Below are 12,738 nucleotides of genomic sequence, written 5' to 3'. Positions count from 1 at the left end.
GTGCTTCTACACCTGCATTGCTTGCTGTTTGGGGTTTTAGGCTGGGTTTCTGTACAGCACTTTGAGATATCAGCTGATGTAAGAAGGGCTATATAAATACATTTTATTTTATATTTAATTTTATTTGATATACTGTTTAGGTTTTCTACTGGTTTACACCTTCACTATTACAGTGAAATGTTTTGTTCAGGAAGTTGTCTAAAAGGGATCGAATTTGTTTCCTAATAGTTTTTTGGTAGGTTTCCACACTACTTTCCTTCCATCTATAGCATTTCTTAATATTATTCAGTTCCTTTGGCTTTAATGCCTCAATTTTGAGTATTGCTCTGTTCAAATAGACTGTGATTTTGCTGTGATCTGATAGGGGTCTCAGTGGGCTGACTATGAACTCTCTGAGAGACTCTGGGTTGAGGTCAGTGATAAAGTAGTCTACAGTACTACTGCCAAGACATGAGATATAGGTGTACCTACCAAAGGAGTCCCCTCGAAGCCTAACATTGACTATGTACATATGTACTATGTACCCAGCATGTGACAGTTGCAGGAGTTGTGACTCGCTTTTGTTGGTTATGTTGTCGTAGTTGTGCTTAAGGGGGCATATGAGGGAGGGAATGCTGTCACCTCCAGGTAGGTGTGTGTCCCCCTGTGTGCTAAGAGTGTCTGGTTCTTGTCCAGTTCTGGCATTTAAGTCGCCACAGACTAGTACATGTCCCTGGGCCTGGAAATGATTGATATTCCCCTCCAGGATGAGGGGAATATGTCTTCATTAAAGAAGCTGTCTTCATTAAAGTATGGGGATTCTAGTGGGGGGATATAAACTCAGCAAAAAAACAAATGTCCCTTTTTCAGGACCCTGTCTTTCAAAGTTTATTCATAAAATCAAAAAAACTTCACAGATCTTCATTGTAAAGGGTTTAAACACTGTTTCCCATGCTTGTTCAATGAACCATAAACAATTAATGAACATGCACCTGTGGAACGGTCGTTAAGACACTAACAGCCTACAGACGGTAGGCAATTAAGGTCACAGTTATGATAACTTAGGACACTAAAGAGGCCTTTCTACTGACTCTGAAAAACACCAAAAGAAAGATGCCCAGGGTCCCTGCTCATCTGCATGAACGTGCCTTAGGCATGCTGCAAGGAGGCAGGAGGACTGCTGATGTGGCCAGGGCAATAAATTGCAATGTCTGTACTGTGAGACGCCTAGGACAGAGCTACAGGGAGACAGGACGAACAGCTGATCGTCCTCGCAGTGGCAGACCACATGTAACAACACCTGCACAGGATCGGTACATCCGAACATCACACCTGCGGGACAGGTAAAGGATGGCAACAACAACTGCCCGAGTTACACCAGGAACACACAATCCCTCCATCAGTGCTCAAACTGTCCGCAATAGGCTGATAGAGGCTGGACTAAGGGCTTGTAGGCCTGTTGTAAGGCAGGTCCTTACCAGATATCACCGGCAACAACATTGCCTATGGGCACAAACCCACCGTTGTTGGATCAGACAGGACTGGCAAAAAGTGCTCTTCACTGACGTGTCGTGGTTTTGTCTCACCAGGGGTGATGGTCGGATTTGCGTTTATCGTCGAAGGAATGAGCGTTACACCAAGGCCTGTACTCTGGAGCAGGATCGATTTTGGAGGTGGAGGGTCCGTCATGGTCTGGGGCGGTGTGTCACAGCATCATCGGACTGAGCTTGTTGTCATTGCAGGCAATCTCAACGCTGTGCGTTACAGGGAAGACATTCTCCTCCCTCATGTGGTACCCTTCCTGCAGGCTCATCCTGACATGACCCTCCAGCATGACAATGCCACCAGCCATACTGCTCGTTCTGTGCGTGATTTCCTGCAAGACAGGAATGTCAGTGTTCTGCCATGGCCAGCGAAGAGCACGGATCTCAATCCCATTAAGCACGTCTGGGACCTGTTGGATCGGAGGGTGAGGGCTAGGGCCATTCCCCCCGGGAACTTGCTGGTGCTTTGGTGGAAAAGTGGGGTAACATCTCACAGCAAGAACTGGCAAATCTGGTGCAGTCCATGAGGAGGAGATGCACTGCAGTACTTAATGCAGCTGGTGGCCACACCAGATACTGACTGTTACTTTTGATGTTGACCCCCCCTTTGTTCAGGGACACATTATTCCACTTCTGTTAGTCACATGTCTGTGGAACTTGTTCAGTTTATGTCTCAGTTGTTGAATCTTGTTATGTTCATGGAAATATTTACACATGTTAAATTTGCTGAAAATAAACGCAGTTGACAGTGAGAGGACGCTTCTTTTTTTGCTTAGTTTATGTAGCGCACAGGAGGACATTTTTCTCTGTTGAGATATTTTCATTTTGAATTTCTAGCCAAATGTAAAATATTCCTGTTTTGATTAATTTAATAGAGTGAGTTATGTCAGCTCTATACCAAATTAGCATACCACCTGAGTCCATTCCCTGTTTCTGTTACAGTGCCTCCTAACGGAGGGAGGTGCAGGAATCAGGAGCAGGAGAGCAAGGAAATCCCAGTGGCAAAAGTTTAATGAGCATTCCCAACACAACAACAACATGGGACTAAAACACGGCCAAAACGAGATTGCCTCACACCCAGGGAATAAAGCGTAACACACACGGAGGAGAAACCTCTACTACTAAACTCAACACCAAAACGGCAAAACTGCAGAGAGAAAAGAAACCCCGTGGTGCAGACACGCACCCCTAAATAACGTCACCACAGAAAACAATCCCGCACAAAGACTAGCAGGCAGCGGAGGTAAATATACCCACCGAGACACAGGTGTAAACAATACAGACAGACACAAACGAAAAGGAAAAATGGATCGGTGGCAGCTCGTCGGCCGGCGACGACGACCGCCGAGCACCGCCCGAACAGGGAGAGGAGCCACCTTAGGTGGAAGTCGTGACAGTTTCACACCTGGTAGTTTGGTGGATGGGACTACCAGCTCTATGTAACCTAGAGGGCAACCAGTGGGTCCATCTCCTCTATATCTTGTTTCTTGTAGGATGACAATGTCTGTATTTCTGATTTATTTGGTGAAGTCCAGGGTCTTGCTCTTTAGGCCAAAGGCAGATGACCTCAGGGCTTGGATATTCCAGGATGAGATAGTGAAGGCTTTGTGTTCCATAAATTGTCCAATATTGTTAGTCGTGTGGTTTGGCCTCAGACCATTAAGTGTGAGCAGAGCCCGCTGAGCATCTGGTACATACCATTGGCTTGGGCTAGTGTAAGAATGGGGGTTGGGCCTGTTTGCCTGCTCACGGCCTGGGCGTATGTGTGACTTTGAGGCCCTCTCTGCGGGAGTGGGGGGCATGGGGTGGGCAGGAAGGGCATAGGTATGATCTGAGGGGACCTAAATGGGGTGTGGGCATGGTTGACTTGGGGGGAGTTGATTGGTGGGGGTGTGGATGTGGCTGGTGGTTATGTGGTCTGGATGTAGGTCCTCTATGTGTAGGTCTAGAGGGGGGTCCTGCAGGTCTGTCTCACTGGTCTGGGTGGGGTGTCTGTTAATCTGTTGCTCCTGTGTGAGGTGTTGGGGCTGTGGTTGAGGGCGATGTCCTTTAGCGTCCAGGCGAAGGTGGGAACTGCTGCCTTGTAGAGGTGGACCTGGTCATAGAGGCTGTCCCAGTCCAGGGTGGAGTGGTGGGCCATTTGGTTTTGAGGCACAGTCACGGGAAATACTTATTTTTACCTGCTGTATGGTAGCAGGGTGGAAGTCTTTTCGTGGTAGCAGGGTGGAGATAACCACTTGAGCGTTAGGGAAAGTAGAAGAAGCATTTTCAATCATTCCCTTGAGTGCTGTGGCCACCCTTTCCTGCTGTGTTCTCAGGTCGTTTGTGCCTGTGTGTATAATTATGTGGCTAGGTGAACCTAGTTGGTCCTCAGACAGAAGGTCTAGGGCATGCTGGGTGTTTGGACACCGGAGTTTAGATACTGTGTGTTTGGGAAAAATATTATATATTTCCTGTTTGAGTCCATAAGGAGTACAATCTGTGGCTTGTGTATGTCCTCGTTGGGTGTGTAGGGTTGTCAGGAGGGCTGTCAGGGTGGCTGACGGGGGGGAGGGGTTCTCAGAGGGGGTGGGAAACCCTGGGCTTGGGGTTCTTAATTTGTCTCTCCTGCTGTGATGTCGAGGCTATGGTCAGGGTCTGGGGTGGGCTGTTCTGTCGTGGTGTCCAGACTTTGGTCAGGGTCTGGGGTGGGCTGTTCTGTCGTGGTGTCCAGACTTTGGTCAGGGTCTGAGGTGGGCTGTTCTGTCGTGGTGTCCAGACTTTGGTCAGGGTCTGAGGTGGGCTGTTCTGTCGTGGTGTCCAGACTTTGGTCAGGGTCTGGGGTGGGCTGTTCTGTCGTGGTGTCCAGACTTTGGTCAGGGTCTGAGGTGGGCTGTTCTGTCGTGGTGTCCAGACTTTGGTCAGGGTCTGGGGTGGGCTGTTCTGTCGTGGTGTCCAGACTTTGGTCAGGGTCTGGGGTGGGCTGTTCTGTCGTGGTGTCCAGACTTTGGTCAGGGTCTGAGGTGGGCTGTTCTGTCGTGGTGTCCAGACTTTGGTCAGGGTCTGGGGTGGGCTGTTCTGTTCTGTTGTGGTGTCCAGACTTTGGTCAGGGTCTGGGGTGGGCTGTTCTGACGTGGTGTCCAGACTTTGGTCAGGGTCTGGGGTGGGCTGTTCTGTTCTGTCGTGGTGTCCAGACTTTGGTCAGAGTCTGAGGTGGGTTGTTCTGTTGGCTTCTCTGCGTGTTCAGCTCTCTAATTGGTTGTTCTCTGCCACAAGTCATCGTTCTCACCTTCTCCTCGAGCACTTTCACCTTCTCCTCTAGTGCTCTGTTCTTCTCTTGCTCCTGCTCTTTCTCCTGTTGATGTTGTCTCACCACAGTCCAGAGTGCAGACATGTCTCTCTCCACCTCCAGCTCTACAGGTCTGGTTGAGGGGGTGTTGTTGAGCTGGACAATGTTTTGTGCTGACTGGAGTGTGTTCAGCTTCTGTTCCAGCTCCACTTGCCTTACCTCCAGCTGGGTGAATTTATCCTTCATTTCAATGAGGGAGTAGTACTCTGTGCTGGGAGGTTGACTTTCCACTTGGGGTTGCTCATCTGTAGGGATTTATAATGAAGAGGTCTGGTCTGACATGTTATTTTGGTTACAACACTGAAGAAGATGTTGGTGAAGAACCATTTTTAAGAATCTACATGAGGGTGCACCGGGCTACTGAAAGTTACGTTTTTTTTTACTGGAAGGCTAGCCAACTAGTCAACTATCTAGTAAACACTTTGGATAAGCGGTTGGCGTCTATTTTTTTAACAAAATTTAACGGATATATCATGTAATTGAACAAAAAAGTAAGGTGGCCAATAACTGGGGACCGTATGCAGATAATACAGGACATCTTTTTTTGCTATCAAAAAGCTGATAGTATTAGTATTTCCACTGACATGTCAAACATGCTAATTGCTAACCCGTTAGCTAACATTTTTACGACACCAATAATCACAAAACATTGATGGCTTGGTCACAAGATAACACTGTTGTAGGTAATATATTTCTTAAACGCTGTTGAATATGTCGATAATACGGGGTGCTACGCTAGCCTAATGTTAGCTAGCTAACATTGAACCTGGTTGGTTAGCTACCTGCAGATTCATGCAGGGTAGTAACGTCATGAGTTGGGATTATGGTTCATTGGTAGCTAGCTAGCTACATGTCTTAACACAAGACTCCACTATGCAAGTAACCATTTCAATAGAATGTTAATGATGTCACTATGAAAACTGTTGATAGACGTAGCTGGTAAATTTGCTCTGGCTTTCAACTCCGATTGCAGACCACTCTCATCTGAGTGTGCAAGAGCGCAGAATAACGGACAAATTTACGAACGCTCAACACCCGTTGAATATGGCCGGGGTCAGTAAACGTTGTCAAAAAAGTGTCAATTGTTGCCCACAGCACAGTTGCCGTCACCAATGCTCTGGATAACATAAAAACAGCTTAACCAACACTGCTAGGCCGAGTAAAATGGCCAGTGAGTTGTTCTCTCATTTGTGTCTGGAAGTAGCTAGGAAGCTAGCCAAAGTTAGCCAGTTAGCTTGGGTGTTTGACTGCTGTTGTTAGGTCTTTCTCTCTCTCTCTCTCTCTCTCTCTCTCTCTCTCTCTCTCTCTCTCTCTCTATGTGTGTGTGTGTCTGTATCTCTCTCTCTCTGTCTAGCTCTTTCGATAGCTCTCTGTCTATCTATCTCTCTCTCTCTATGTGTGTGTGTGTGTCTGTATCTCTCTCTCTCTGTCTAGCTCTTTCGATAGCTCTCTGTCTATCTCTCTATCACGATCTCTCTCTCTGTCTATCTCTCTATCACGATCTCTTTCTCTGTCTATCTCTCTCTGTCTACCTCTCGATCACGATCTCGCTCTGTCCATTTCTCGATTACGATCTCTCTGTCTTTCTCTCTATCACGAGCTCTCTCTCTGTCTATTTCTCTATCACGATCTCTCTCTGTCTACCTCTCGATCATGATCTCTCTCTGTTTATATCTCGATCACGATCACTGTCTCTCTCAACTATCTTATTCTCTCTCTGTCTCTTTGTCTCGATCTATCTCTCTATCTCTTCTCTCCCTCTTTCCCTCTCTGTTTCTCTCTTCTCGCTCTATCTTCATCTAAATCTCTCTCTGTCGCTCCTCTCACAACTCGTTTCATGTTTGCTCGTGGTAGCAGATGGATCTAAGGTTGCCGTAGCAACCATGGAACTATCACCTCATCCTCCGCTCATGCTGCTATGGTATCACTGGAGGACAGGCTGATAAGATGGCATTAGATGAGAGAGGCGAGTTGAGGGAAAGAGAATGAGGGCGATAGACAGAAAGTAATGAAAAGTTGTAAATAGAGGTCTTATGTCTAGAGTAGGTCTGGGTCCCTGTGGACCGCTGCTGAATATTGCCCCACTGGTGATGAGTGTAGAAAAGCCATTACATTGTGTTAAATGTACTGATGGAGGTCAAGGTCAACCACTGGTGTTCCCTTATACCTACTGGAAAGGACCTCCATCAGTGTCTGGTAGCTCCACGAAGTGGGATAGGCTACTTAAAACTGTAGATTTTGGTGGGAGCATGTATCCAAAATGTTTAGTGTTAGGATTAGATTGTATTGAACAAACCTCAAGCCAACTTTTCCCGATGTCCTCAGGACGTGGTTAGATGTCCAATTTCGAAGTCACTCTTGAGCGATCTGCCTGTGTATTGACAATGACAACAATAACGCCCCATCTGTCTGCAGGCTTTGTAACAACAGATATATTATTCTCCAGCTCACTTACTGTAATGTCATATGGTCTCTCCTGACTTACTGTGATTGCACAGCCTCCTGTCTCGCTGCCTCACACGTCATAGAAAACAACTGCTTATGTGTTGTGGGTTGAGGACTGAACCATCCCCATGTCTCCCTGCAGGACCGTGTGTACTGGACAGACCTGGAGGATGAGGCTATCTACAGCGCTAACAGGCTAACAGGACATGATGTGGCTACGCTAGCAGAACACCTCAATAACCCTCTAGATGTTGTGGTGTTCCACGAACTACGCCAACCCAAAGGTGAGAGACAGACATGTACATGTACACACATATACATGCTCATACGCATACACACAGTATTTATTTTGTAGTGTTTTTTTGATAGAACACAGGAACACTACCTGTATGTTATTTTGCCTGAGAGAAATGGGTCAAGTGTCAATATTAATGTGTGTGTCTGTCTGCGACACTGGAAAATACACTATATATGCAAAAGCATGTGTTCACCCCTTCAAATTAGTGGATTCTGCTATTTCAGCACACCCGTTGCTGACAGGTGTATAAAATTGAGCACACAGCCATGCAATCTACATAGACAAACATTGGCAGTAGAATGGTCTTACTGAAGAACTCAGTGACTTTCAACATGGCACCGTCATAGGAGGCCAGCTTTCCAACAAGTCAGTTTGTCAAATGTCTGCCCTGCTAGAGCTTCCCCGGTCAACTGTAAGAGCTGTTATTGTGAAGTGGAAACGTCTAGGAGCAACAATGGCTCAGCCATGAAGTGGTAGGCCACACAAGCTCACAGAACGGGACCACCGAGTGCTGAAGCGCGTAGCTCGTCTGTCCTCGGTTGCAACACTCGCTACCGAGTTCCAAACTGCCTCTGGAAGCAATGTCAGCATAAGAACTGTTCGTCGGGAACTTCATGAAATGGGTTTCCATGGCCGAGCAGCCGCACAAGCCTAAGATCACCATGCGTAATGCCAAGCGCTGGCTAGAGTGGTGTAAATCTCACCGCCATTGGACTCTGGAGCAGTGGAAACGCGTTCTCTGGAGTGATAAATTACGCTTCACCATCTGGCAGTCCTACGGATGAATCTGGGTTTGGCGGATGCAAGGAGAACGCTACCTGCCTCAAATGCTGTAACGTTTGGTGGAGGAGGAATAATGGTCTGGGGCTGTTTTTCATGTTTCGGTCTAAGCTCCTTCGTTCCAGTGAAGGGAAATCTTAACACTACAGCATACAAAGACATTCTAGATGATTCTGTGCTTCCAACTTTGTGGCAACAGTTTAGAGAAGGCCTTTTCCTGTTTCAGCATGACAATGCCCTGTACACAAAGCAAAGTCCATACAGAAATGGCTTTTCGATTTCGGTGTGGAATAACTTGACTGTCCTGCACATAGCCTGGACCTCAACCCCATTGAACACCTTTGGGATGAATTGGAACGCCGACTGCGAGCCAGGCCTAACATCTGTGCCCGACCTCACTAATGCTCTTGTGGCTGAATGGAAGCAAGTCCTAGTGGAAGCAACATTTGGTGGAAATCCTTCCCAGAAGAGTAGAGACTGTTATATCAGCAAAGGGGGGACCAACTCCATATTAATGTCCATGATTTTGTAATGAGAAGTTAGACCAACAGGTGTCCACATACGTTTAGTCATGTAGTGTATGTCTGCTCCCTCTTGTGGTGGGTCTGTGTGTGTGTGTGTGTGTGTGTGTGTGTGTGTGTGTGTGTGTGTGTGTGTGTGTGTGTGTGTGTGTGTGTGTGTGTGTGTGTGTGTGTCTGCGTGCAGGCGTGTGTGTGTGTGTGTGTGTGTGTGTGTGTGTGTGTGTGTGTGTGTGTGTGTGTGTGTGTGTGTGTGTGTGTGTGTGTGTGTGTGTGTGTGTGCAGGCGTGTGTGAGTGTTGTGTTTCGATGCTTTGTTTTCTCCCTCTCAGTCAGAGTGTGCCAGTGTTGTCTCAGGGCCAGTAGAGTGGAGCTGATTACACTGTCTCATTAATAAAGAGCACTACTAATAAAATATAAATTAAAGAAATATATAAATTAACTAGTGCTGTAGAGTTAGTCTGTGTCCCAAATGGCGCCCCGTTCCCTATGTATTGTCCTGGTCAAAAGTAGTGCACTATATAGGGAATAGGGTGTCTTTTCAGACACAACCTTAGTTTCTCAAGTGTCTCCAAAGTGAAATATTCATCATAGTGCTACCTCCGCTGGTTTCATTACCCTATTCTCTCTTGCTTTGACACTCTCCCTCTCTTGCTCTCTGTCAGTCTCTCTCTTTCTCTCTATTTCTCTCTGTCAGTCTCTCTAGCTGTCTCTCTGTCAGTCTCTCTCTTTCTGTCTGTCTCTCTCTGTCTCTATCTCTCTCGCTGTCGCTCTTTCTCAATGCTCTGTATTTCTATCGCTCCTATGTTTCTCTCTCTCGTTTAAGAATAACTATTTTCATAACACATAACAAAAGATCATTCACCTACAGATCGGGTTTGATTTTAAATGGTTCTATTTCCATATCCTGTTCTAAGATCACATTCTGTTCTAAGGCTTTTTTTAAATCTACACATTTCAGGAAGACTTTTCTTTGCTTTCCTTCTCAGCTTCTCAGCTTTTCTTTTTGTCTTATTTTCTTTGTCAGTGTGAGCTGAACTTTGAAGCTGAGTTTCTGTGGTAGTGATATGTCTATCTGTAGAAGAACTGAGGGAAGAGGAGTATTGCAACATCCCTGCAGTGTTTGCAGCATCCTCTTGTATAACAGCACACATCCCATTCCTTAGTATCGGCCTCCTCTCCCTCATCTCCTCTTCAGAGTTGGGGACATAAAAGCTGTCTCTCTAGTTCCTGGAAGCCCAGTTAGGAGAACAGGAGGCATTTTAAAGTCAGTTTTAGACCTAGCGAGGTGTGTGCAGCCTTTTATGTTTGGAAGGAGGGAAGGGAGATGTTTGTTATGTACCTTAGCACTGCTAGCTTTTGGACATAATATTACATCTTATTTTAGGAAACATAGAGACGCTTTCCAACCATGTCTTTGTACCGTAACAATAATATTTAGTCAATGAGTGTTATGAATACATGTTGAGTGCCTGACAGTCATATTACTGTGTGATATGTCTCTGTTGTCTCTTACTGTCTAGCTCCAGACAGCTGTAACATGGGCAGTCTACCTAATGGGGGCTGTGAGTACCTGTGTCTCAAAGCCCCCCAGATCACTGACCACTCCCCCAAGTACACCTGTGCCTGCCCGGACGGCATGGAGCTGGGACCAGGCATGAGACGATGTGCCATAGGTAAACTGTTTAAAACGTGTTACACCCTTTCCCATCCCCACTGTGCCGTAGGTAAATTGTTTAAAACGTGTTACACCCTTTCCCATCCCCACTGTGCCGTAGGTAAACTGTTTAAAACGTGTTACACCCTTTCCCATCCCCACTGTGCCGTAGGTAAACTGTTTAAAACGTGTTACACCCTTTCCCATCCCCACTGTGCTGTAGGTAAACTGTTTAAAACTTGTCACACCCTTTCCCATCCCCACTGTGCCGTAGGTAAACTGTTTAAAACGTGTTACACCCTTTCCCATCCCCACTGTGCCGTAGGTAAACTGTTTAAAACGTGTTACACCCTTTCCCATCCCCACTGTGCTGTAGGTAAACTGTTTAAAACTTGTCACACCCTTTCCCTTCCCCACTGTGCCGTCACACCCTTTCCCATCCCCACTGTGCCGTAGGTAAACTGTTTAAAACGTGTTACACCCTTTCCCTTCCCCACTGTGCCGTCACACCCTTTCCCATCCCCACTGTGCCGTAGGTAAACTGTTTAAAATGTGTTACACCCTTTCCCTTCCCCACTGTGTCGTAGGTAAACTGTTTAAAACGTGTCACACCCTTTCCCTTCCCCACTGTGTCGTAGGTAAACTGTTTAAAACGTGTCACACCCTTTCCCATCCCCACTGTGCCGTAGGTAAACTGTTTAAAACGTGTTACACCCTTTCCCATCCCCACTGTGCCGTAGGTAAACTGTTTAAAACGTGTTACACCCTTTCCCATCCCCACTGTGCCGTAGGTAAACTGTTTAAAACGTGTTACACCCTTTCCCATCCCCACTGTGCCGTAGGTAAACTGTTTAAAACGTGTTACACCCTTTCCCTTCCCCACTGTGCCGTAGGTAAACTGTTTAAAACTTGTCACACCCTTTCCCATTTGACTCCTTTCCCACACGATAACAGATCCATTTCAATGTTCCACTTGCCAATTAATCTCATTCTCAGTTAGCCCTTGCTCACTGTCAATCTGAGCCCTATAGTGCCTTCCATTATCTCTCTGGCTGTTCCATCCCTGTCCTGTCCTCCCTTGGGAACGCTCTGTGTCTATTGTATGGCTGTTCCATTCTTGTCCTTTCCTCCCTCTGGAGACTCTCTGTGTCTGGAGGTACACAGGTGGGTTGTCGCAGTGCTGTCCCCAGAGAAAGAGAGAGGGATGAGGGATGAGGGATGAACACAGGCCACCAGGCAGCCTGACTGCACTGCAGATACTCTGTACCAGAAAGGGGAGGGTGTACACATTCTCACTCACTCAGAATAAATAGAAACTGAATAACTACAAACGGATATATTCCCTCTGTCTGTGCTCTACAAGCACGTTATGACTTTAAGTGCAGAGAAGGCAGTTTTGAGTAGTTCAGTTTTGAGTAGTTCAGACACACTTCTGTTGATGTCTGTTCATGTAAACTATGGAGCTCTCGCTGTCTGTTTACAAGGAAAGGCTTGTCTGTGCTGTCAGTTGATCTGCCAGCCTGATAACTCTAGTATCTCTGTTTAATCTCTTCTCTCCTTGCAGTCAAACCCAAGACAACCACGTCAGCTCCTACCACAGCCACCACTACTACCACTGCAACTCCTACTACAGCCACCACCCCAGCAACCACAACTACCACTCCAACCACAGGTGCTACTACAACCACCTCCACAACTACAGAACCGACCACAGCCACACGGTCGACCGCAGTTCCTTCGACGTCCCCCTCACCTCCTCCCCCCAGGACAACAGCTTCGTGGAGGACCCCTCCCTCCACCTCTGGCCCCCGCTCCACTTCCACACCCCCTCTACTGCCCAACAACATCCACAGAGAGAACGCTAACCTCTCCCACCGCTGTAAGTGGCTTTCAGACTGTGTGTATCAAAATGTGCCTACTCTTGTACAATGTACCTTAGCGCTACACTCTCCCATTAAATATTCCTCCTTTCCACTCCTCCCGCTCTACCTGTGACAGACAGTGTGAGTGTGTAATGACTGACAGTGTGAGTTTGTAATGACTGACAGTGTGAGTTTGTAATGACAGGCAGTGTGAGTTTGTAATGACAGACAGTGTGTAATGACAGACAGTGTGAGTTTGTAATGACTGACAGTGTGAGTTTGTAATGACAGACAGTGTGTAGCGACAGACAGTATGAGTTTGTAATGA

The 12,738-nt window shown here is 46.8% G+C and overlaps 1 protein-coding gene across 1 annotated transcript in view; it reads left to right on the top strand.

Moving 5' to 3' along the window:
- LOC120054348 (low-density lipoprotein receptor-related protein 8-like) overlaps positions 1 to 12,738 on the top strand; it is a 338,426-nt gene that overhangs the window by 304,756 nt on the left and 20,932 nt on the right. Inside the window, exons 14-18 of the mRNA XM_039001759.1 lie at positions 7,439 to 7,580; positions 10,415 to 10,567; positions 10,925 to 11,000; positions 12,113 to 12,220; positions 12,315 to 12,427. Coding sequence (XP_038857687.1) covers positions 7,439 to 7,580; positions 10,415 to 10,567; positions 10,925 to 11,000; positions 12,113 to 12,220; positions 12,315 to 12,427 — 592 coding nt within the window. The remainder of the gene's footprint in view (positions 1 to 7,438; positions 7,581 to 10,414; positions 10,568 to 10,924; positions 11,001 to 12,112; positions 12,221 to 12,314; positions 12,428 to 12,738) is intronic.

The sequence above is a fragment of the Salvelinus namaycush genome, chromosome 10, assembly GCF_016432855.1.
Source record: "Salvelinus namaycush isolate Seneca chromosome 10, SaNama_1.0, whole genome shotgun sequence".
Taxonomy (NCBI): Eukaryota; Metazoa; Chordata; class Actinopteri; order Salmoniformes; family Salmonidae; genus Salvelinus; species Salvelinus namaycush.
Note: the sequence above shows the minus strand (reverse complement) of the source record. Positions and strands in the feature narration are given on the sequence as shown.